Here is a 25,317-nt window from a genome sequence, read left to right on the forward strand (position 1 = left end):
ATCACTGCATCACGATGTCATTGGACTGTAAACTCGAACGATACAATCGGGATAATTGGTGATTGTCTGGATACGTCGAATCTAGAACATGGAGCTGACTGGTTGTTATTTGTTTTTGGTTGTTTATTCTGTCTCCCCGTACGCTTATAGCAGCGACGTAATGATTTCATGAAACTTTGACGTTGGTTAGACGTGGGACTCTATGTGGGTTTGAAGAATGGTCAATTGATTCCGACTGCAATTAGTCATACAATGCATTGCCTGCTGTCTATCTCATTTAGTCTAAACTATGCCGTCTTTTTTTCTTTTTCTTCTTTCTACTTTTCTTTACAGGTAAGCCGGTTCATTGTAATAATGGTCAACCGTCGGTTTAGGTGCGACAGTACGAAACGAAGGTGCTGTACGAAACATTGCAGCCGGTGGCGAACTGCCTGTTCGAGGCGAGATCCTACGGAAATTCAGATTCGGTTCGGTTTCACGGTTGCAGATCAATTAGGAACGCTAAGCTACTAACGCGGTGACCACCAATATCCGGATCATAATATACGCCCTGACAGTAGCGACATCGTTGCTTCTCAAAGTAAACCACCTGATGAGGATGTGATTGAGACTTCAGCTGTGTTTAGTGATTTGAGTAGCATGACTGTTTAAGAAACTTGAAAACAAATCAAACAATCCTCATCTTGTTAAAGCTGTTGTGTAAGCGACGGGTGCGTGCTGCTGCACTACGTTACTTTACAGCACGACACACCTTATACGGTAAAGCCGAAAAGTCGTTTCTTTTGCCGCAAAGCTGAGTCGGCGGTGTGAGTGTGTCATCATTCAACTCATCAGCATAAACGGCAACAGTACGCAGCGACAGATTCTAACCAAAACTATCACACTATCGTCTGTAGTCCGTGGCGGTAGCATATTTTAAACAGGTTTCATCGTCTCGTATATACAATATATATATAAATCTCGTCTGTACATGTATATCTGTGCGCGTTAGTTTTATGAATCTCTGTCTGGCTAAGTGTGTTGGTGCCTGTTCGTGTGTTTTGCGTGTGTATTTGTGTAATTGGATGAGGCAACGAAACCTGGCAGCGAAGCAGAGTTTGTGAACACCCATCGCTATCCGGAACTACTGCTGTTAATAGTAATGTAATGTAATTGTGTACATAGAGCGCCGCTGCCTTCGATAGCGCCATACAGAAAGTGGTCTGAGCGCACTGCATATGTTTCGTGTGTATGTGTGAGTGTGTGTAGCATATGAGGATAATCGTATCCAAATTCATATACGAGCGGAGAAAATGCAACTCGGTTAATTTTTGTTTTCTTTTTTACGTCTACAATCGAGATAAAGAACTTGTTGTAAGGCACAGTGTTCCTAGCACGAACATGGTTAGGCGAACAGTACTACCACCATCGCCATAAACTGCTCAACTACTAATAGCTTGAAACGGAATTCAACTATCAAGCAAACTGTTTATCGCCCTGTTCCGTGCGCAACAGCATCCGGTGCTAGCAACCGACCAGAAAATTGTTCTGCACGACGGGATTAGTATATATTCGTCTGACAGTTGTAACTAGCACCAAAAAACACACACACACCCGTGCGCGCGAGCGCGCACACACACACAAACGCATCTAAAGGCGCGCGATGGTACTTAGCTTCACGGGGGATACTTGCAGCAGGCAGTAGAACCGATTCCGTAAGCGTGTGCGTGCACGGATCTGCTACTGTCGCGTGTGAGTGTGTGTGTGTGTGTGTGTGTGAGGAAGGAAGGGGTCAGGGTGGCCCCCGAGGCCACCAGGGTGGCAACAGGCTCGAATGGCATCGTTCAAACTCGCAAGCTCGCAGCACGTTCGTACGACACAGCTTTAGTAGTCATGAAACTAATGAGCCCGCTGAGGGCGCTGCTACTAGCCCTCGTAATGACACTCGCCGAATCTGCTGGAGGTAGGTAGGATGGGTAGTTTGTAAATTAATTTCCAAAAACAGAAAACGAAACACAATTGTGCGTCCTTATCGCTGCGTGAAGGCTTTGCTCCGGTCTCCTCGGGGTCGAGAAGGGTACTGAGGGAAATAAATGGATACCACATTAACGAAGCAGATGACGATGAAAAACAGTAATGGAAAATATAACACAGCCACATAATATACAACCTGCTGCAGAATGCGCATCATGATGGCGAACCTTTTGCAAAAGCAACAGGCACAACCGCGCACATTACCTAACAGAGAGTCCACGAATGACCACGAAGAAAAAAGATAAAGCTAACTACAAAAACCACCAACTATGGAAGTGGTCACTGGTTGCGGATGGCTTAAAAATAGATTGTACCACCAGCAGAACACTGTACAACAGGGTGAAGAACAAACAAACCAAAAAAAAATGTGAGGCAAGTGACAGCAAAATAGTGCCGAAAGTGTGGAGGGAAAAAAAGTCAGATATCCATAATGGCGCCCCCCCATGGATAGACAAACGAAAAAAGAGGATAAAAAAGACAACACACTGAAGGATATACAATCGTGCAAGTCACGCTGCTTTCGCTAATGGTTTGTTTTAGAATTCCTACGCTTTACCCGTGATTAAAGTAGTGCGGCAAAGCGTTTGGATTCTGAAACGAAACATTAGTAATCACCGTCGGGAACCACGTACCGGAAACCAAACCCGGCGCCATGACAGTTTTGGGGCATGGAGCAACACGCGACATGGTTGTGCAGTGACGTTCCGCAAAATCAACGTAATGGCTCCACATTTAAACTGATGAGTTTATGAGCAATGAATTTAAACATTGACGGGATGTTTTCATTATTTATTGTGCTGGAGTGATAACGATCGAATGGTAGGTTACAACTGACAGATGAGCTGAGTTTTCGAAATAGTTAAAACTGACAACCAATCTTAGTGTTCCGGCCAACACTAAGATAGCTGTCAACAGCTGTGGGGAACCGGTAGCGATACACTCTGCGACCAGCTGAAATAATAAATGTTAACACCGTATTCTACACCGTCACCACAAATGTTACCATGTCCTAGTATCTGTATACAATCTAATCGATACAACCCGTTACTTTGCTTGATGAACTCTTTCCAGAAGCCGACTACACTTTAGATGATTCATTCTGGAATGAAGAAAGCCCAGTAGGTAAGTTTTTGATGAGCCCAAGCAGCCATTAGCCATATGACAGGGAACAAACGAACTTGGGGTATTGCATGAAGGCAATGAAGGCAAAGACAAAGTTTGACATCTCGGGACATCTTGTCATTGTCGTTGTACGCGCTCCGTTCGTTTGTTTTATTTGTTGAATGTGTGTGTGTGTATGTGACGCTTCCTAGGCTGTTCGAAGCACTATAGCCCGATGACAAGTTTCTTCTACCGGGTTGGAAGGGAAAAGTTTCTCCTTCTCGTACTTGCACTATTTCCTCACTCCACTTTACAATCTCAGTATTCATGAGATTGCTGTCGAGAAGGACGAAGACACTCCCCGGTTACCTGTCACACACGCACACCCGTCCTACTTGTATGATAATCTACTAACCGAGCAAACCGTTCACGCGTGCTTTACCATTCCAGGTGAGGTGGAGCGTCTGCTGAAGGAGCACCAGCAAAACCAGGAACTGGTGGATAAGATCGGTAGCAGTTACTACCAGATCATCTATCCCGTACAGTTGCGCCATCATGAGAAGATGGGCATTTCGACGCGTGAAGTTAACCAGCCAAAGGTACGCTATCGCTTCCGCGAACCGGCGGATACGAACCGGACACGTACACGTAAATCTTATTATTATGAAGCTAATTATGCTGTGTATGGTGGTGGTGATGATGAGACGGGTGGAACGGTATGTGTTCCTTTCTATCATAACATGCATCCATTTCACATATATATAGATTTGGTTTTTTTTTTCTTTTGTTATCCTTGTTTTGGTTTGGCTTTTTGATTTTGAGCCGCATCAGTTTGTTACCGGTTATGGTTCATGTGTATATTTTTTTTTTGGGTTTTTGTTTCGTTTTACATGCCCCGAGCAGTATGTGTTACACTGTTGAAAAGAACTTAAAGCGCAAGGTGTTTTGAGTAATGAGATCTCTTATTGGACATCAGGGATATTGTTCTTCCAATTTAACGACTTTGGCGTAAATATTAGCATGCGATGTATTTCTAACAGCTCTCGTCACTTGTATCCAGTAGCAGCAGGTCGTGCATACGCACAGAACACTAAACATCGTAACTCCATTTTTTCATTCTTGTTCCAAGAGCTGTCTTTTTTATTACGAGACCTAGACATTCATTAGACCTTGCTCCACTGACAAAAACAAATCAAAAGGTTTGCAATACCCGCTTTCATTACTTTCCAATTCACCAAAACAAAGTTCTTCTTCAAAATGGATTTCACATACAGCTTTTGTTTTCCAAATTATGTACATCCATGTATTTATACATATATAAAACCATCCATCGTAATTTTAGGTTAATACATACATTTCCCTCACTCCCCCGCCCCATTCTCCATCATGCTCTTACTTCATTCTCAACTCATTCATTCGCAAAACGTAAAAAAAAAAACAAAATGATAGAAAGCAAAGGACAATCGCGTGAGAAATCTGTTTTGCCCCATAGCGTTCGTTAAAGCAAACAAACAGTTTGAGCAGTACCGAGTGTGTTTAAAATGGTTTGTTTTGAAAGATATTCTTATACGGAGCATCTTTCGGTGTGCGCATAACGGACAGCAGCGTCGCTCGAGAGCTGTTTGAGCACTTAAACCTTCCTTCACCCGTTTATCTTATTACGGGCACTTGAAGCGCCATCTTGCTACAAATCCTTTGGGCAAATACATTTAAAAACACCTCACCGCCGGTTTGTGAAGCGTTTTTACATCGCCGCGGTTACCGCGGACGTTAGACAAATATCGTTCAAAAAGGGCTAAGCATTTTTCCATCTTCTTTTGTTTTACATAACTTGTCTCCCAATTCAGCAGGAATGGTTAGAACAAAAACGAAAAACCACGCTTTAGTGAGATAACACCGTCACGTGAATTGCATACTTTTAGGAGCATTAAAGTTTATTAAGCGTGTGAGCAATACACAGATTGAGATGTACGCAATGTCAGCAGGAAAGCAGGAAAGAATCGGTATTTTTTTTTTAAAAGCAACTCCAAAATGAAAATCTTACGCATAATCGCTAGATTTGTCTGAACTGATATCATACAGGTGTACCATTGTTTATCAAAACCCCACTGTAAAGAAGCCTTAGTCTTATAGCTCTTATTTCAGCTGCACGACACTAAAAAACCCTTTTTTTTGCTAAGTATCACCGCGCTCTTTTTTTATGCAATTCTTTTCCTTCTCTTCCTTCTCTCTTTCCCTCTCTCGTGGTGCTGCTTCTTGTCGTGTGGTCACAGTTTCCACAGCGTGGCTATGATGGTAGCTACTCGGGAAGTGGTGGTGGCCGTGGTCGCTCGAGGGTAAGTGTGTTTCAACCCCATTCTCCCAATATAATACAGCGATGTTCGAAAATGTACCGCAAACGCCAGCAATACTGGAATGGAGGAGCTTTGCAAGGGTCGATTAAAAATCTCAAACATTCATTAGGGAGCTTAATGGAAGGAAACAATCAAGTGATGAAAAATGAGATGCTGGGTTTTTCGCGTGCTCATCATCGTTTAGCATGCCGGGGACGGTGACAGGCCGGGAGTTCTTCCCACCGAAACCCAATTCCACGCGGGTCGGTAATGTGTTGGGGAGGGATGCGGACGAGCGGACGAGTGGGAAAGAAACACAATCACCGAGATTTGCATCTTCATCGCGTTCAGCCGGATGCTTGTTAGCACACGTTTCCCAGTAAAAACCGTTCGGGTCCGCTTATTCGTCAGCGGAAATCATAGTCATCCGTTTCCGTTCATCCGGACAATTGCTTTCGAAACAGTGTCGCCATGCCGGCGCACCGGCGGCATGAAGTAGAAACCTTCTACACCTCGCCTTGGTATATACCGGTTCGGCTTCAACGCAGGGTTGCAGCACTTGTTTGTTTCGGGACCCATCGGTGGCCCCGGTGACGGAAATGAACGTATTTATTGGAAAAACGACTGCCTGTAACACCTGATCGGATGGGCGTTTCTTCAAGGACATGTGTCTTCGGGACACTACGACACACACGGCCAACAACATACATCTACATCTTCGCTCGAACAGAATCTTCCGTACAGAACAGAGAAACTTATGAAAATAGAGAAAGATTTTTCCCAACGAAAAGAAAATAAAAAAAAAAACCTGCACCTCCATTTTCGTCGGTTGGTTGCGGTACCTTTCGAAAACATTGGGCAGATGAACTCGCCTCTGCTCCATCAGTAATTAACCGGCAGTAACTAATGAGCTCTTCATCTTGCTCGCATTTCCATTTCATTCTCGTTTACAGACTGGGAAGCATTTTCATCGAACATCACTTTTGATAAAAGCTTTTAACCATAAATTTCGATTAGATTTGGAATTAAATACGTGAGTATTCGCGTGAGCGCCACGCAATCGAAGGACGCGGTGCAGTTGTTGCAGACATTCGCGAGACATGCTCTGCTTGACACTGCACCTCGACCCCGCACACTAATGTCACGTGACTATCCTTTCTAATGCTTTCGATACTATATTGCGGTTGGTTTCTTCTTTCTGTTTCTTACATCTTCTGTACCATTCTGCAGACAATTACTAGCTCCCAACATTGTACAGAAGCACTATCTACCTAGCGGGTTCGCTCAGGATTCACATCGAGTAAGTTAGGGCGAACCATGAAACGGACGGGTTCTAGCTGTTCGACAAATTAAAATTCACATCTCTTCCATCTCGTTCATGGCCTTTGGGCTGTTCCATCTGGCACTGTCTTACCTTATACCAACAGGAAATTGAACACTGCTACTACCACGGCACGGTTAAAGACTATCCGGGAGCTAGTGCAGCCTTCCACACCTGCAACGGTGTCAGCGGTGTGATACACGTCGGTAATGAAACGTTTGTTATTCATCCATTTTACGGAGGTGATTTATCGGTATGTTATTCTTCCATCTTCTTACCAAACCTATACCTAGCGGTTGATTACACTAGCAAAACCCCTTTCACCTGTGCGCTAAGACATCTTACGGTATTGTTTCAAGCATCAGAACCACCCTGTTTGGACATGGTCCAACACGTCCAACTCCATGTCCACGCATGCATCTGTTCGTTTCTTTTTGCCCTCTTCAAACATTTATTCTTGAGATGTGTTGTGCTTTCGACGCGACTCGCACGACTCCTACAGCGTACTTCGCCTCGCTTACAGAAAATCATCCCCCCCCCCCCCCCCCCCCAGCCGTTTATTTTCTGCCTCTTCTGTATCGAACAACTGCTAAAAAAAACCATCCGCCGTTCGTTTCAGCAGAAACATCCACATGTTATATTTGAAGCACGTACAAAATCAAATAAAGGCTGTGCGAATTCCGGCAACCTCGAGTGGAGGACGCGTTCCATACGCCGCGGCAGCAGCCATCATGCCGGGCTGGTGGAGCTGATCGATCGCAACGGTGCTGGCCGGTATAGGCGGGATGTGCGCGAAACCACCAAGTACATCGAAACGGCCCTCATTATCGACAAGGCGATGTTCCAGAAGCGCAACGGCAGTACCCGTACGGAGGTGGTCCACGATGCCATACAGGTGGCCAACATTGCTGATCTGGTAAGATATGGCGGTGTCTGCCAGGGCATCGCAATCAAGCATACTAACCTAACATCTCCTCTTCATTGTCTACCCTCTCCACAAACCACACTGTTGCAGTACTTTCGAACGCTAAATACACGCGTGTCCGTTGTATATATCGAAACATGGCAGGGCCAGAATCAGGCCCAGATCGACGGAGGCAAAGATATTAGCAAAGCAATATCCAATTTTAACGACTATACATCTAGGAATTTGTATAAAATAGATAAAGATACGACCCAACTGCTGACGTAAGTATTTACAGATAGCCTGGTGAGACTACGTTCTGCGTTATATGCCGACATTCTTACCCTTCTGTTGCATTCCCAACCGAACAGTGGTGAAACATTTGCTGGCGGTGAGGTTGGCATGTCCGTACCGGAAACCGTGTGCACACCGAAAGCTGTCGGTATTAGCGTAGACATGAATCCTTATGAGCCGCATCTGCTCGCCGGAACGATGGCACACATGATAGGCCATAACATTGGCATGGGTCACGATGATAATCGTAAGTACACGGGAGTGTCCTTGATTGCATTGTACACAAACTATAGGTGAAGCTGTACCATGTTTTATGTAACTCTTTATATTCTATAGGTGACGAATGTATCTGTCGCGACTGGCACGGTTGCATTATGTCGCAATCGATAGTCGGTCTGGAGAACGTTCAGCCGTACAAGTTCTCCGAATGTAGCCGGCTGGATTATATCGATGCCCTGCGCATTGGACATGGTCTTTGCTTGCTGAACAAACCGAACGAGGTATGTATGAGGGCTTAGGGACTATTAGGGAAGTATGCTGTACCACTGTGACAAACTACCTTCTCCACCCCACACACACACATACCAGGTGGAGCTGCGTAAGAACTGTGGCAATGGAATCGTGGAGGATGATGAAGAGTGCGACTGTGGCAGTGCGCTCGACTGCGACAAGACGGATCCGTGCTGTGACGGTATCACGTGCAAGCTAAAAAAGGAGTCCCAGTGTGCGACTGGGCCCTGCTGTGATAAATGTATTCTAAAGCCCCCGGGCGTCATCTGCCGCGATGCGCACAACGAGTGCGATCTACCCGAATACTGCAATGGCGAGTCCGGCCAGTGCCCGCCTGATGTACATAAGAAGAATGGAAACCCGTGCGGTATGAACTCGACCGGCTTTTCTACAGGTGTGTGTTGTTTTTTTTTATACAGGCTCGTCCGACACTTTCCGACATATCCGACACCTGATTTAACGCGATCTATGCTGATCTATTGGTTAGGTTACTGCTTCAACGGTGTATGCCCAACACAGGCTGCCCAGTGCGAACGAATCTGGGGCTACAGTGGAACCGGTGCCGATCGCGTATGCTACGAACAGTTCAACTCCAAGGGCTCCATCAACGGCCATTGCGGCAAAGACAGCAATGGCAACTACATCAAATGCGAGCCTGAGTAAGTTGCACAGTGTACTTAAACACGCTACTAGCAAAGCACCTGCAATGGCTTCCATATTGCTTTTCTCATAGGAATATTCAGTGCGGTTCACTGCAATGTAAAGATGGTGACCGTACGCCAGTGGAGGACTGCAGTGAGCATCTGTACTCGCGGGCAATCATCTCCATCCGTGGCACGGAGTACGAATGCAAGTAGGTATCGCAAGCGCGACAGTGGCGTGAAGCAACATAAGCTCTACAGTAAGCTGACCCGTATCTGCACAACTCTGTTCCCCATGTAGGTCAATCACTGGGACGTCAACTAACTCCAACACGCCACCGTTCGGGCTGGTACGCGATGGTACACCGTGCGGTGATAATCTGATCTGTGTCAATCAGACTTGTGTCAGTATCTTTCCATACATCGATCAAACCAAATGTCCGACTAACCACAACAATCTCGAATGCTCCGGCAATGGGGTAAGTAGAGTTAAAACGTTCACACCAGATCAAGTTGGTGGTGCAGGTTGGCCGGTACAGGTGATGGTTTCACGATTCCAGAATTCCAGCAAATATTTTTCACGGCTGTTACCAGACAGGGTGTCAGCCAGAAAGGGGGCAAGCTTAAATCGTACAATATTCTTGCTTACTATCTCCTTCTTCCATCCCATGTGCCTCAAACAGGACTGTACCAACAACAATAAGTGCTTCTGCAAGTTTGGCTGGACAGGTCCGGATTGCTCAATTCAGGCGCATATCACTACCACGTACTCATCGCCGGTCACGTCCACCACGCAGGAAACTATCATCATGGAGAAGAAAACGACTCGTTACGGTAAGTCCACTCGTTGCCCATGTTTGCGCTTTGTCACCACCCATTCAATGAGTAGTGTTACTACTTGATCAGTTTCTGTTTGTCCGATGGTTTCGTTTTATGACATTTGATGCTTTAGTTTCGATACACCGTATATTTGTATACGTCCACCGATTATTTCGCTTAGGTAAACCAGTAGGCTAATAGAAAGGATGAGGGATAAGGACCACTAACTTTCGTGATAACACATTACAACAGTGTACAAGTACAAGCAATCCACAGTAGAAACAAGGATAAGGCCGTTACACCAACATTTAGTCATCCGTTCAACATGTACCAATAATTAGTCAATTACGGCAGGCCGGACCTAGTACTCAGCACATGGTCAAAGCTATGAGTCCGTTCGCTTCCCCCTTGAATTCGCTACTATGCCGTCGCTCCCTTTGAACGTTTGCAACCCAGATTGTATCCGATATCCCTTGGCTCCTTCAACGCATTACCCTCTGTAATGGCATCGTAAACGAAAGGGAAGGAAAGGAAGGGGAAGAGGTGGTTTGAAGGAAACGAGAGTAAGAAGGTGAATGGTTGTGATCCAAAGTACGGCCATCTTGTCGTAGCACAAAGCTCAGAAATAATTGTCTGGTGTGACTGTGTGTGTGTGTGTGTATGTGTGTATTTGCGCAACTCTCTGCCAATTAGGATGAACAATTTCCCGCTCATCTACCTCATCTCGGTTTCCTACACCTCTACCCCTTCTTCCCCCCTACCCCCTACCCCTTCTTCTCTTCTTCGGGGGTCGTCTCCTCTTTTGCCGTTTGTTGGATTAGTGCTTAGCACTGTCCATCACTATCACCCTTAGTGGACGCATCAGCTTGGAAATGTTCGCGTAACAAACAGTGTATAGCATCTATTTCGCACCCCTAATGCAAAACCCCCCCTCCTTATGCACCAGCCCCGTACAAACCCTTTTGTTTTGTTGCCCAAATCAGACAAATCTGGTTTATGGTGATACGTTCAGTGCTTGATAGTGATCACCAAGCTGACCGCTCGTATATTGTAGCTTATTAGCTTGCGGCTTGCATACACCAAACGTGTCCCCATTTTGTACCATTTTGTACTAGTCGTTGGTGTACAACGGGTTCAGAAATGAACAAGATAGTGGGCAAAAGCAAAACAAACAACAACAACAAAAAACTAGTTTACAAATTAAAATGGCTGTGCAACTGTCGCAACTCGAGCTCATCAAGAAAACACTGCACAAAGTTTAACCGGTAACAAATTATGACAATGGTAATCGTCAACTTGTTCTTGCTAATAGGATACAGAAACACGAACACACAAACACGTACATACACCACTTTAACGTTGTGTCTCATTTAACGATTCAATTAGAACAGCAGTATATTGATCTCGGTTGAGCTCGCATTTGTTTCGTCCGGCATTCATCACCATTCGCTCTTGTGTACCAGGTTGTGTGTGGTGGAAAGCATCGTCAAATGCAGCTTTTTGCAGTGTGACCGATGTTAGCCTTTCCACTTTCGGTTTCGCTTTCACATACACTCCGACATGTCGTCGATGTTCTGCTTCACGTATGCATCGATATACTAAAAAACTCAAACTGACAGACCTGTCAAACGCTCGTAACTGCCCGTTGGAAATGCAACAGCTACAGCTCGTACAGATCAATACACCCGTGTTCCTATTTATCTTTACCGCTATAAATTGTTTCTCTCCTTGTTTCTTTCTTCTCTGCCTACCGACATTTCAACGCACAAATACCACTACGATTCTCTGCTCACAAAACAAAAAAAAATCGAAAATAAATCATTACAATTACAAATCACCAAATCAAACCAAAACCATCCAAACTACGCCCGTTCGAAATACGTGCGACCCAACAAACAAATCCTTCAACATCGATCAATGCAAAAAAACACAATTCGAAACCAACACCAATCACCATTGCCATCCCTCCAATACCATGCACAATGTTGTGCGTACGGTCGCCGAAAATGCAATGCGAATAACAATCGAACCTGTGTCGTTTCTCCCCACCATTGTATCAACGTGTAACCAACGCCAACGCGGTACGGAAAAATTGGCCGTTTTGTTTCAAACACCGGTTGGCAACTGGAACGGAATCTGGATGCTGCATCGCAAAACGCACCATCCATTATATCTGTTTCGCTTCGCCATACACACACGCACCAACTCCGCACGTCCATCATCCGCACGTGCGCGCCCAAAAAACTTTTTCCGGCGAACTCCAATAACTCCTTCACTGCACTGCACCGATATACGCCAATACGTCAAATCAAAACTAAAAAAAAAAAAACAAACAAAACCTAACCTAACATCCAATTCAAAACCGAATGAAAACAAACAACTGTATCGCATCACTGAAATTGGTGGTGGTCGCTTGAAATTGGATTTGGAAATGGTGCAAAAACCAAAACGATACAAAAAATTATAATATAAAAAAAAACACACACGAAACCCAACATAAACCAAACAACGATGGTATTACAAAAAAAACAAACTATGGTTTGGGCCGCATAGATCACGACCAGGGTAAAGTGAGCACCCTGGCAATGGTAATCATGTTAGTGGTAATCGTCAAATGTGTCTTCCTTTGTTTCGCGTTAATGGCTGTTTGCTACAGGTAAAATGAACCAAATATACTTGTCTGTGTCAAATTCACACTCATTCAAAACTTCCTTATAACTGTGCTTGTCCCCTTAAAAAAAATGAAAACCAAAAAAAAAACCAACACAGAACCTTTTACTCCTCCATAAACAACTTAAACCTCTCTTCAAAATTTTGTCTCGATGATGTGCCACGGCATAAACGAATGTATTACGCTGTGTTTGAGGGTGTTTGTTCTCTTTCTAGCAACAACCAGGACACACAGTGTTACCGTGATGATTTTTGTAATGCTTTAGTCGACAAATCGACACTAGCACGAGTCTAGTACATCTAAATACGAGCATGTAAGCAGAATGTTAGTCTTGTTAGCTTCGAACCACGGCGCGCTTTGTTTGGTGCAATCAACAACACTACCTGTCAAAATTTGCAGACAGCTAGTGTTTGACGTTTACACCACACTTAGTGGATGTGTCTTAGTTAATTGGACTGTCGTTCTACTGTTTATACGTCGATTTCTTTTGGTACTACGCATCATGCTAACAATTGTATACAGATGTTAGTAAACAAGACTAAACAATATTCAATGAAGGCACTGCAATGCAATTGTGTTTTTTTAAAATATTCATAATACCTCAAACAAATCAATTCTGAACATTTGTTTGCACTGCAATTGAAGGAATAATTTATTCGCAAATCAATTTGTGAATGCAACTGACACGTCATTTTGACAGCTGTCCAGATCTCTTGCAGCTTTTATTTTTCTTTTCTTCATCTTCTGTACTCGTATACTGAACATCACCTGAACATTCATTTCGGTTTTTCGCCTGTTCACCATTCATCAGCAACATAGTCATATCGTTTTCTTTTTAAAGAATATTTTCCGTTAAGCTCAACCTTTATTTTTGTGTGTTTTTTTGATTATTCTTTACTTTCTTTCCTCCTTTCCCGTTTTTGTTCTCCTTCTTTTTTTTTTTCAACAAACACTTCCAGATCTCCTAAACCCACTCCCGATATGCCTGCGGTTCAAGCACGCAGGCGCACGGCTAACAAGCTGAATAGCGGTTTAAAAGCTCATGCTTAAAAAGGAATTGGATGAACGGATGGAGCAAAATGTTAAGCCAAATAAGAAGTGCGAACGAAATAGTGCCGATCGTGAGAAATGGGTGAACCTAAACTGACCAGCTTCAAGTGAAATTTGTTATCCCGCCTAGTTAATCAATTCAGTTAAGTTGACTAACATAAATGTAGCTTTACTGTCTGGCACGACTGGTTCTGTCAGTGTCAGATACAACTTCTAAATGTCATGTTTACTATTGCAAAACATTTCTGTTTACATCGTAGAGTTGAACAAATAAACGATAAACAAATTACTAATACAAAAAAAGAAGTCTTATCTTGATGAAATTTTGTATCAATACAAATCTTATTTCTGTTGACCAATTTATAGCATCGACTTATAAGTTGATCTCTCATCCATATAGTAACTGTAATTGTTAAAATATTCTTGAACAATGCGAAAACCAGTCGCGATGGTGAAGTGGACATTTTTGCTCCACATGTTGAAGCTAACCCACACGCTTGTGTTTTGATTGCATACGAAAAACCCACGTTCAGCCTCGTTGCAACTAGGCTATACATTTTTGTTTGTTTTGTGTTTTCCCTTTTATAACTGTACCTTTTCACTCGCTCTTTTCTTTTCTTTACTTTACCCATAACCGTCCACATATCTGTTAATCTGTACCAACCGTATTTTAGCCACTCTGCAATAGTAACGTTTCTGTCAATGTCTCAATGTTCGCACACATATACATATCCTTTTAGCTAGTTCGTTATTGTCTTTCGTTTTTACTGAGTTACATCGTTTTACAAAAAAAAAACATTACTTAACTTCTTTTATCATTCCCGTCACTATTATTTGTTTCTGTTACTGTTATATACTGTTATACTTTCGCGTATCTGTTTCTCTTTTTCCATACTCTCATCTGGTTTCTTGTATGATTTCGATGTTTTCATATATTCTTTTTTTTAAACTTATCTTCATTTCACACTGGTTTTCAATGTTTTACCATTATAATTTTATTTTGAAATTAAAAACAAAAAAACAAACCATCCATACCAAAATACACCTCACCATCCGCCACATCTTTCTCACCGTTTTTCTTACTACTTGTTTGTATCGAGTGTAATTGCATATACATACTACATATGTATATAGATATTTACGTTTATTTTGCATATGTTTACTTTCGTATGACGTGTTGATGTGTTGTGTGCCGTGTAATTCTGTCAAGCTGTGCCTATTGTTAATGCATTGGAAGTACGTTGCAAAAAAAAAAACAATCTTATGTAATACAAAACAAAACCCATGTCACTCGTTTTTTCTTATAACTGTCTTCTTTCTCTCTACCGTTTCCGTTTTACAAGCGTTTTTTTCTGCTGTTTGTATTTCATATCTGTTGTACGATGATGCCTCTTCATCCTCACTTCTGCACACATTGTTATCGCTCTTCCTCTTCCGTTTCCGTTCCACTCTTTGTTTATTACCTTAAGATGCGTTTGTTTTCCGTGTCGTTATGAATATGATGTAAAAACAAAAAAAAACTAGATAAATTAAAATATTCCAAGTCTCCAGGAAAAAAAATCTCGAAACAGAAGCAGCTAATACAGCAGTGATGAGACTCGTGCATATTTTGTATTTACTTTTCACTTTTTATTTTACTATCTAACTATACATGGCGTTCCTACTGAAGCGATACACGGTGACGATATTATATGATTATTTGTCAAAACTGATCTGGCTCTCCTGTGTCTATGTACATATTGGTGATCACACGCCCATTACTGTTTCCACTTCTCTGCACCTGTTACTCTTTATAAGCTCACGGTTGTGTTGTGTTTTTCCCTTATGAGAAAATTATCAAACTCTCTTACTGTACGGATGCTGAATATGTTCCAAACCCTTATCGTTAGCAAATATCGGTTTGTTTACGTTTTATATCCACAACTATTCCGTTTCTTCCCACAACTACAGCGCATAAACTTCTATTTATCTTAAGTTTCCGTACTTTCTATAATAGTGTTCAAGCTGAAAGGCGTATGCACTATTCAGGGGGAGAGGGAGGGGCGGAGAGAGCTGTGTGTTTCATAATTTCGTTGTTTCTTCACAATCCTATTTATAACACCTCATTGAGAAATTAGGGCAAACGTTTTGGACAACAACAACAAAACCATGCCGCAGATTGTTTGGTGTTCATTCGCGTGACATTACGTTGTCCCGGAGCTTTTCATCAAATTCCATAATGATACGGAAAAATACTAATTAACAAATATGAAAGTCTCGCGTTTTTGGTGCATTTCGTGTCATGTTACCGAAACGAAAGGCACATAATATAAATTTTTGTGGAAAAAAATATAATCAACTGTATGTGCAAATGATGTTTGCATGATTGCTTTCATCTCCAACCCAACCAACAAAACAGCGTCAGAGAAATGACAAGAGTGTGAGGAGGAGGTGGACTGAGTAATTTACACCCTCTCCCTCTTCCCACATTCTCTTCTCTATCTCTCTCTCTCACACACACACCCTGATCGGTTTAACATTTTGCGACGCTAAATTAAATCTGTCTTTTAGCAAGATTTCGAAATTTAATTTCCTGTTCCTGGAAACTGACCTTTCGCGATTCGATGGCATCAATTATTTTTTTTAATGAGTCTTGTATATCATTATCATGCTTTACAACAACAGCAAAAAACCAACTCGCGGATAGCAATAAGGGAAAGGGATCAAATACAGTGTGTTTGATACGGCTTCCCTTATGCAGTAAACTGAAAGCATCCTAATGAATGTGTTTCGTGCCGTTCATCATCAACCACCATTCTACAGGCCCCTCCTCACTTCTATTCTTTTTTTTTGCCAAACCCAGCCACCAAAATGCATCTTCCATTTGTTATGCACTCAAATGTTGATCGAACTGGGTAAAGGAAAAAAAACAAAATCGTAACCTATCCATTTCCATCGCTCGCTAGATGTCGCTTGGGTGCTAGATAGTTATTTTTACCTCTCGCTTTAACTCTCTTACCAATCTACTTGCCTTGTCTCGCTCGCACATCATTTTCCGGGGCTGACCTTCGGACAGTGAATTTTTGTTCGATATCGGCACTGTACCTTTCTAGCCATTTGCAACAAACGGCAGGGTACAGCGAAATCCTGTGATGTCAACAACCAGCTTTCAATCATGGTACTGGACGTTAAAAAAAAGTCATGCCCACCGGGCGTACCGGCGTTAACGTACGGTTCACTATCGCTGGGGCAACCATCCAGCCCAACAACGGCTGGGTAGATGAGTAGTCCGAAATCGTCTATTTGATGGTGATGTATATTTTTGCTGAATTTTGCTTCCCACTCGTGTTGGGGGGGAAGAAAGGATGTGTGCTTGTGGCAGGCTTTTTTTTTTGGCTTTGATTTTTCATATGTTTTTTTGTCTGCGTAAACTCTGATCAGAGGAACCAGCTACCGTTTGTTGTACGTTCAAGACACAGGGACACGTTCGATAGCGAACATGTCGAACAGTGTTCCCAGTACGGATATACCGTTTTCGCATATACATCAATGTCATTAGATGGAAACTGCTAAAAGCTAGTGCAGCACCATACGTGATTGATTCCTTTTTTTGCTCAAACTACCGAGCTGGACGATACATCAGTCGCTACAAGAATCAAGGTCTTTTTCAGTGACGACCAATACATCACAATATCGCAGGTGCTCTTGGATGCTCCAGGCAAACCATTTGCAACACAACCAGCTGGATATTAGAAATTCTTGCAAGTGCTTTAATTGCTTAAGGCACATCTGGAGATAGCTGTGGGAATATCTAAGCGCTTGGTAAACATTGATCTGTTGCAAACATCATCGGAAATAATTCTTGCATCTCCACTTTCACATTTCAGTACCCCGCTCTTTGTTGTGGTTATTATATTAAAGAATTTGTTTTTTTTTGCCAAGCCTAGGGCGTTCACATTTTTTGGTAAACAACCGTTGTGTAACTCCTATTTCATATCGCCAAGAATCTCCCACGACTGTCGTCAGTATAACAGTTTGGACGTTGGGCTGTACATAGTAGACTGGTAGTAGTTAAACAATTTCGAACGCGCGAACAGACAGGCACGCATAAGTTCATTATATTTGTATGCTCTTGTTTTTTTTTAAATCTTAGTCTTGTTTATTTTGGCGTCGGATAAATACCCCCAATACTGAAGATTACCATTGTCATAAACGGAACGGAAAACAACACAATATTTCTCGCACGAACACGGAACCACCGAATTCAGCATAACGTTAGTTTTCGCAACAAAAATACATTTTAAGCAGCAATTAAAGTTATATATCATCTCTACTACCACACCAAATCGTAGCAAAAACAAGAGTCAAATACGGGAATTCTTCAACATACCTTGTTCCTAACACAGCAGAGCGATATACTCGTGTTGAGCTCTCCGACTGGAGTATCAAACCTGGGGGTAACATACCTGTTTACATGGTTTTGATTTGTCTTTCGTGACAACGACTAAAGACACCCCCATATACACTACCAGTGTCACAATGTTTCCTCTTATTGTTGACTATCTGTACGATGTATTCTAAATATTGATACATTATTGTTTACTTCAGAGACTTCTAAAGCAAACTGTTCGAAATCAAGCGTGGAAACGAAAAGTATCCACTATCTTGCAGCACCTTCACCACACTACAAGATACGTCTGTTTGTTGGTTCTGTTTGTGTTAGTAACCGATACGCTGGATATTGCCTATGTAGTATTCGCGACAGAGTGAAACTAGTAGCAGCGTCCTCTACACTTTCCTTCCTTCGTTCGTGCAGGGTTACACCATCAACCTCGCTAACAACTCACATCTAGACAGTATCACTAGCAAAGGAATTGTGTCCCAAATTGTGTCTAGTTAGTACTCCATTCAGCAGTGTAAATCAAAACACCGAAAAATCAACACCATTTCTACCCGTACTATGACACATTTGCGGTGTTTGCGTAGCGTCATTTGCTTACCATTCTTTAGTTGTTCGATTTTACTTTAGTGTATGAACAATAAACAAATATCCCACCCAAAATTAGCAAAAACTAGATATGAGCATTACTAAAACTGTTCTCTTCTCTCTTCTTTTCTTTCTTTGTCTCGAAATGAACCAAACAAAATACCAACACGAAAACTAAACAAAAAACTGTATGATTGTACACACGTAAACACACATACGCACACATACACGCATGTATTACTATGTGAAATGTTGTATACAAATACGAAAACAAAATAATGATACAAACCAAAACAAAATCGGAAACACTCCGTTTCCGTGTGATCCACGCTACCACGCAATACCATCGGGGGATACAAAATCACACGACGAAAATGCTGTTCAAATTTCCTATACGGCTGTTATACAACTGTTATACGGCTGTCATTTGTTGGACACTGGTCCCGAACCGAATGCCATCTGTCACCGGATATTGCCTTTGGCTGGCGCGTTAACAAACACTTGAATTGAACAAAACCATAAACAAAAATACATCTCAATATGCCAAATGTGCGTGTATGTTTGTGTGGGCCCCGCCGCTATTTGTAATGTATATACAAAATGTATCATCTACATGACATCTTCCTAACCACTACACTGCTTGTGTGCGTTTATACATCTCGCCATCTTACTTTCATTCTTGATACATATATATGTGTGTGTGTGTGCGCGCGTCTATGCGCGTTTGTGTATATACGTTGTGCGTGTGTAACAATCTTTACTACCGCTGATACTGATGCGTCCGCGATCGCAATACTTTCCATCGACACATCTAATATGAACAACAACAAAATACAACCAACACGAAATTCATACTCCGCATACTACGCAAACACACACGCAACGGGGAAAACAAATATAAATCTATGTATATATCGCTCAACGCAACGCAACCCCGTTTGGGTGGTGGTCTACGGTATCTGCCCTTACTGCCGAAACCATTGCTACTGACCACCAACAACAACGCACCTGACTCGATACATAACTGGATCTTCGGCACTGCCAACAGCCAACTACCACGGCTCAAACACAGTGTTTCTAGTCGGTGTTTTAATGTCGGTTGTTGGGGGTGTTTTTATAACGTTTGCTCTGATGGCTTTGTGCTACAGGTCAGTTGTAGTACATAATAACTTCTCCTTGTGCCTAAGGTTAGTGACTTTTTTCCGTTTTTGTTGATTCGTTTTCATTTCTATCACGAAACCAAATATTGCTATACTACTAGTATAATCTACTGCTGCTACTACTACCTCTACAAAATTTATCAAAAAAAAATATACACACACTAATACAAAATACTACTACTAACTACTACCTTTACTCTACTGTTGCCAACTCTTACTTCTACCACTATCAGTATTACTCTTTGCCTCCTGCCTCCTAATGAATCAAACTGTTTCCATTTTCAATAACTTTAAATTCTAACCACATTTCAAATACTACTACTACTACTACTACTACTACTATTACCGCCATTACTACTATTGCCGCCACTACTCTTCTTGACTATCTTTACTGTAACTGTTGCTAAAGAAACAAACACTACTCAAATCCAATATATAAAGAAAATAAACAACAACAACAAAACCAAAAATATGAACAATCTCTATCTTCAAAATCACTCATACCAAAAAAAAGCATTACCACTCTTGAACCTGTTCTTTTCATTAGCTTGTACCTACATACAAATAATAATAACAATAATAACAATAATAATAATAATAAAACACAATTCTACCGACTGTACTGTGGCCATGAGAAGTTATCTCAATGCTAACAGCTGCTACTTCATAATCAACCGAGCCGTGCGGAAACTATTAAAGTTACAAAAAGTATCCCTAGTTTGCATGATACGAGCCAACGGCTCTCTTAGTGAATTTCGTTTTACTTTCTAAACTTATCAACTACTTAAACTCTAAACAAACATCATCCTACCTCCTGCTTTGCTTCTTCCGCTTTCACTACACTAACACACGCTGTTTGTATGTTTCGCTCAAACAATCGACCCAACTCCAAACCAGACGGAACCTAGAGATGTAATGTCATACGGTTTTGCAACTTCTTTCCCTTCATGGCAAACAATTCCTAGTGAAAAAATGAAACAGCTCCCGCAGGAATTTTTCTTCCCACTGACGGCTAACATTGGACATTACTGCTTTACGTTACCATTGTTATAAACTTAGCTTATGAACTGTTTTTTTTTTCTTAGCTTGGGCTTTTTTTACTTAAGGTGGTAAGGATGGTATTAAACTTTTCGACACAATCTGCACCAAAGTGCTGCTTTCAAATATATTTAGATCCTATTATGGATATCCATATCCATTTTAAATGAAGGTAATGAATAAATATGTATCTTAAATAAAAAAGTCAATTAAAAGAGCACAAATGTTGCTTTTAATAATCGTTGGCACTAGTAGGTATTATGGAAAACCTTACCCTTAAGTTCAACTTTACCATCTTCGTCTATGAGTACAACATTTACTCGATAGATGGTGCTTCCTCAATTTATATCAACAGTTCTTCTAGCTTCTAACATTCCAGTTTTTTATATCAAATCAATTGGGGAAAAACTATCAAATATTATATTTTAGTTCTGATTCAGGCATATCACAATTGTTCTTATTTTTGTTATCGCTACCTTTTTAGCTTGAATCTGCTGAGCGTGCGACATATCAATTAGTTGCAGAAAGTTCCTGTAACAAATAACAAACTATTTCATAGAAATTAATAATAAGTAAAATTGTAAAATTAACCAGACCACATTTAATCAGAGTGCACAATATTAATTGTTTGCTAATTTATTACTTCCAACGTTAAACGTTTCACTGCATTAGGCACCGGTTGGACAATGGGGATCAAAAGATGCGTACATAATCGTTTCCCTGAACTCGAAGCAAATTGAATTATAATCGACCGAGAAATGTTTGGCTTTCTGTCGCATGCTCCCTGATTCGTGGACCTAAAACGACGGACAGGAAAAACATATCCCAGCATCTTTCCGACGAACGACATTAACAAATACCGCAAAACTGCAATCTATCCTTATCGCTTACCGACATCTTATGACTTGCCCATGACTTGTTGCCGGGCGTTTGCCATTCAATTGGAAGCAATTTGACAGATGAAGAACAATTCCGAACGCACCTGGGTGTGTTTGCAGCGTATTGTGCTTCCCAAGCCCAATCAAGCTTTCCAGCAATTTGAGCCATTTTGCACTTGCTGTCGGGGCTCACCAGCAAAACCACCACACCCATACACGCGCATGCAGTTTGGGGTTTGTTTTTATGAGAACGGTTTGCCATTGCTGACGTTTGTTTTTTTTTTTTGGTTTCACCAGACTTTCTTTTTTAACACACTTATCCAGCATTCGAGCCGTTTTTCTAGAGTGCATCCCTTTACCTCGCTCGCCGTTTTTTTAAAACTTCTGTCTTCGGCCTCGCGCTCAATAATAAGAGTGACATTGTTTTAACACGTTTGCTTTCCATCTCTCTTAGCCATATCTTTACCGGTATTCATAACCTTCCGTCACAATGTTTATACGCTCCTGTGTATAAAACTTGTTCAAATTCGGTTTTGTTTAGCAACTATAGAAATTGCATGTATGTTACGAAATTACTTAGTAATCTTTAGTTTAAACTTTCTATTTCAAGAGTGTGTTCAAATTTTGCATGCAAACTACTAGTATTTGATGCTGCACGCAGGGTTGTCTGGCTTTCTAGATGTGTGTGTGTGAGTGCGTATGTGAGTGTGTGTGTGAGAGAGAGAGAGAAAGAGAGAGTGGTTTAGCAATCAAGTAAGCGCATGTGATTTTTGCTATTTCCTAATCTTTGATCTTCTATACTTTGCGAACGATTTGTTTGTTTGTTTTTTTTTTGGTTTTTTTTTCTCTTTTTTTTGTTTTAATAGAATTATTTCAAGTGAACTTACGAATGGCGCAAATGAAACTGTTTTCCGATTCAACTTATTTGCACTACCAAAAACAGATAAGAATGTTGAAGGCTTCATTGGAAATCGCTCATACAATTCATCCAAAAGCATCCATTCAGTCGATACTACAAAGATAGAAAATAAACCATCGCACATATCATTCTTTTCGCCTAGATGCGAGTAACAACCTTAGGCAAGCCAAAAGTGCCTTACTCATACCCTTTCGCTAGTGGCGATTTGGGTTAACTGCCAGTTTTTTGCCATTTTTGTTTCATCCTATCATTTCATTTAAATGGTTTCGCAAAGATGAAGTACCATGTTTAATAACAGAAAAAAAATCCAAAAGCAAACAAAACGTGGAAACTTTTCATTTAGCAAAAGAAGAACCAAAATAAACTGAAAACAATACCTCAACAGTCAAGTTGGCTCGTTTGTCTTACCATAAAACTAGAAAACTTTTCACCTTGCTCCATCTAAATCACATTCACTACTGTGTTTTTGTTAATTTTTTTTTTCTCCATTCATCACTGTTTGCCATATCGTATAAACAGCTCTGCTATTATGTTAATTATGTTCCGTTTTCGTATTTTTGTTCACTATTTACTCATCAACAAGTATCTAGACGATGTTTGTCCATTTCTATGTGTCCTGCATAATTACTTACCTTTCATCAACCCACTATTCATTCACGTAACGTGCTTTAATTAACTTTAACTACCCTTACTACTATTTATCACTTAATATATGCAAAGCGCCAAACCATTTTCACCCCCTACCGCCCTTCCCAAACCACCCCCTCCATTCCTTGCTTTCTCTTAGTATCGTTCCCGAGTTTTTTCCCTCACTTTACCCTATTTGAAATTTGAACTTGTTAAAATATATCCCTTATTCATAACTTCATTAGATTTAATAATAAAACACTCGCAAATTCGTTTACTGTCAAACCAGTGACAAGTGCCAAACTGATCTGTGATTTTGTGCTTCTTCTCTTTTCTCACAAAACCTCTCCCTTTCTCTCTCTCTCTCTCTATTCTCATCTACCTTGCTCTATTTTGCGTACACGCACCCACATATCATTCCGTATTGTCGTGTTCAACTGCTGGGTGGGGGGCGCGCGTATTATTACCCGACCTCGCTCCACCATCTTCGGCTTATATGTGTTGGAATGCGTGGAATCATTTGGGAATGAAACGCAAAACTGTTACCTGCACAATGGAAACAAACGATACAATACACTTTTTCCTCTTTGTTTTCGTTTTGTGTGTAAAATAACAATAACACACACATAATTTCAACACAAAACCCACACACACATACACACTGGACATGTTTGCAAACAAAACCATTTTAATGTTAATAACGCAATATACAAATTTTGAAAAACAAAAAAACATCAAAAAATAAATTCGAAAACATTTTGATTGCTCTATACGTTTTCTGTCAACTTCACACTAATAATACTACTACTACTACAACAACAACTACTGCTGCTAATGCTACTACTACTACTACTATTCTTACTACTGTTTCGATGGTTCTAACCCCCAAAAAACAAAACACACGTACACAATTGTTAATTCATATTCGTTTTCGTCTATCGACACCATCAACACATTGAAACTCATCGTAAAACCATCATCGTATCATCCATTGTCCGAACGAATATGTCCGGTTTCGCACATAACGATCGAAACCAAACCCTGGCTGCGCTTTCTGATCAATTCCCCTCGTCCCTTCAACCAAAAAAACTACCATTCCGATCGGTCTGTTCCATCTGTGAATATTGCAAATTTGCAACAAAATTGAAAACCTCAACATCCCTTGCAAACCTCCCAACCACCCCCAAACCCTAAAAAAAAAACCACAACAACAACAACAACAAATTCCCCATTTTATACACACACGTCGAGCGCAGAAAGAAAACGACGCGCCTTAAGTATGACCCACCGTACGTGAAGAAACCGATGGCGAAGTACGTTGGGGGTGCCACGACGGCAAACCATCACTCGCAGGACGACGTATCGCTGGAGGGCTCGAACAAGATGATGTTCGGCAATCAAACCACCCAGTTCAGGTAAGTGTGTACGAAAGGGTGCCCCGGTGTACGCGGTGTATGGGGATACTTTTTTTTTTGTTTCGGTTTTTTTTTGGACAAGGCTAATTGTGTTTCTTCGGGATGTTTTGGGGCTTTCGGGTCATCGGAAAAAAAGCGAACTCCTTGGGTTGGATCCTTCAACGTTACCTCATGTATCCAGAACACCAGAAAAGGAATTCGATTTCGTACTAGTCCCGTGTGCGCTGTGGCTATTATAACTCCCTTTTGTCGTATAACAGTTGTGCCTCAATGCATACTCGTTCTTGCTGCACTCCTTCACCACAAGCACAAGTACACTTGCGCTGCGTACATGTTTTGTTGTTGTATGTATGTATGTCTGTATGTCTGTATGTATATATGTATATATGTGTGTGTGAGTGTGTGTCTATGTGTGTTTGAGTCGGTGCAATGGGGTCTGTTCCTTCCTGCTCAGATGTTTGTTCTAAAAACCCACTTGCAGCTAACCACTTTCCTGCTTTTCAATCAATCAAGGACATGAGCCCAGATACTATACAAAAAGAACGACTCTTACACCCCTTTGTTTTGTGCATCACTAAAAGTGTGGAGAAGATTTCCTATTTTAACAAGGAAGGAGGGAGAAGTGGAGAGATGAAAGGGAAAACTACAAACCATATT

General features: G+C 41.4%; 1 protein-coding gene across 23 annotated transcripts in view; it reads left to right on the top strand.

Annotated features, from left to right (window-relative positions):
- Nucleotides 1-25,317, top strand: part of LOC125767474 (uncharacterized) — a 90,629-nt gene that overhangs the window by 45,338 nt on the left and 19,974 nt on the right. For 7 of the 23 annotated variants that reach the window (XM_049434084.1, XM_049434261.1, XM_049434228.1 and 4 more), the window contains exons 3-19: nucleotides 3,085-3,135; nucleotides 3,565-3,830; nucleotides 5,388-5,450; nucleotides 6,401-6,480; nucleotides 6,678-6,747; nucleotides 6,875-7,021; nucleotides 7,388-7,684; nucleotides 7,784-7,956; nucleotides 8,044-8,213; nucleotides 8,303-8,466; nucleotides 8,555-8,870; nucleotides 8,964-9,135; nucleotides 9,210-9,329; nucleotides 9,419-9,596; nucleotides 9,801-9,951; nucleotides 19,672-19,810; nucleotides 24,502-24,660. In XM_049434084.1, coding sequence (XP_049290041.1) covers nucleotides 3,085-3,135; nucleotides 3,565-3,830; nucleotides 5,388-5,450; nucleotides 6,401-6,480; nucleotides 6,678-6,747; nucleotides 6,875-7,021; nucleotides 7,388-7,684; nucleotides 7,784-7,956; nucleotides 8,044-8,213; nucleotides 8,303-8,466; nucleotides 8,555-8,870; nucleotides 8,964-9,135; nucleotides 9,210-9,329; nucleotides 9,419-9,596; nucleotides 9,801-9,951; nucleotides 19,672-19,810; nucleotides 24,502-24,660 — 2,716 coding nt within the window. Of the gene's footprint in view, nucleotides 1-333; nucleotides 1,943-3,084; nucleotides 3,136-3,564; nucleotides 3,831-5,387; nucleotides 5,451-6,400; nucleotides 6,481-6,677; nucleotides 6,748-6,874; nucleotides 7,022-7,387; nucleotides 7,685-7,783; nucleotides 7,957-8,043; nucleotides 8,214-8,302; nucleotides 8,467-8,554; nucleotides 8,871-8,963; nucleotides 9,136-9,209; nucleotides 9,330-9,418; nucleotides 9,597-9,800; nucleotides 9,952-12,489; nucleotides 12,593-19,671; nucleotides 19,811-24,501; nucleotides 24,661-25,317 lie in introns of all 23 variants that reach the window. The other 16 variants (XM_049434174.1, XM_049434184.1, XM_049434194.1 and 13 more) reach the window with 11 other exon arrangements.

This window comes from Anopheles funestus, chromosome X, assembly GCF_943734845.2.
Source record: "Anopheles funestus chromosome X, idAnoFuneDA-416_04, whole genome shotgun sequence".
Lineage (NCBI taxonomy): Eukaryota > Metazoa > Arthropoda > Insecta > Diptera > Culicidae > Anopheles > Anopheles funestus.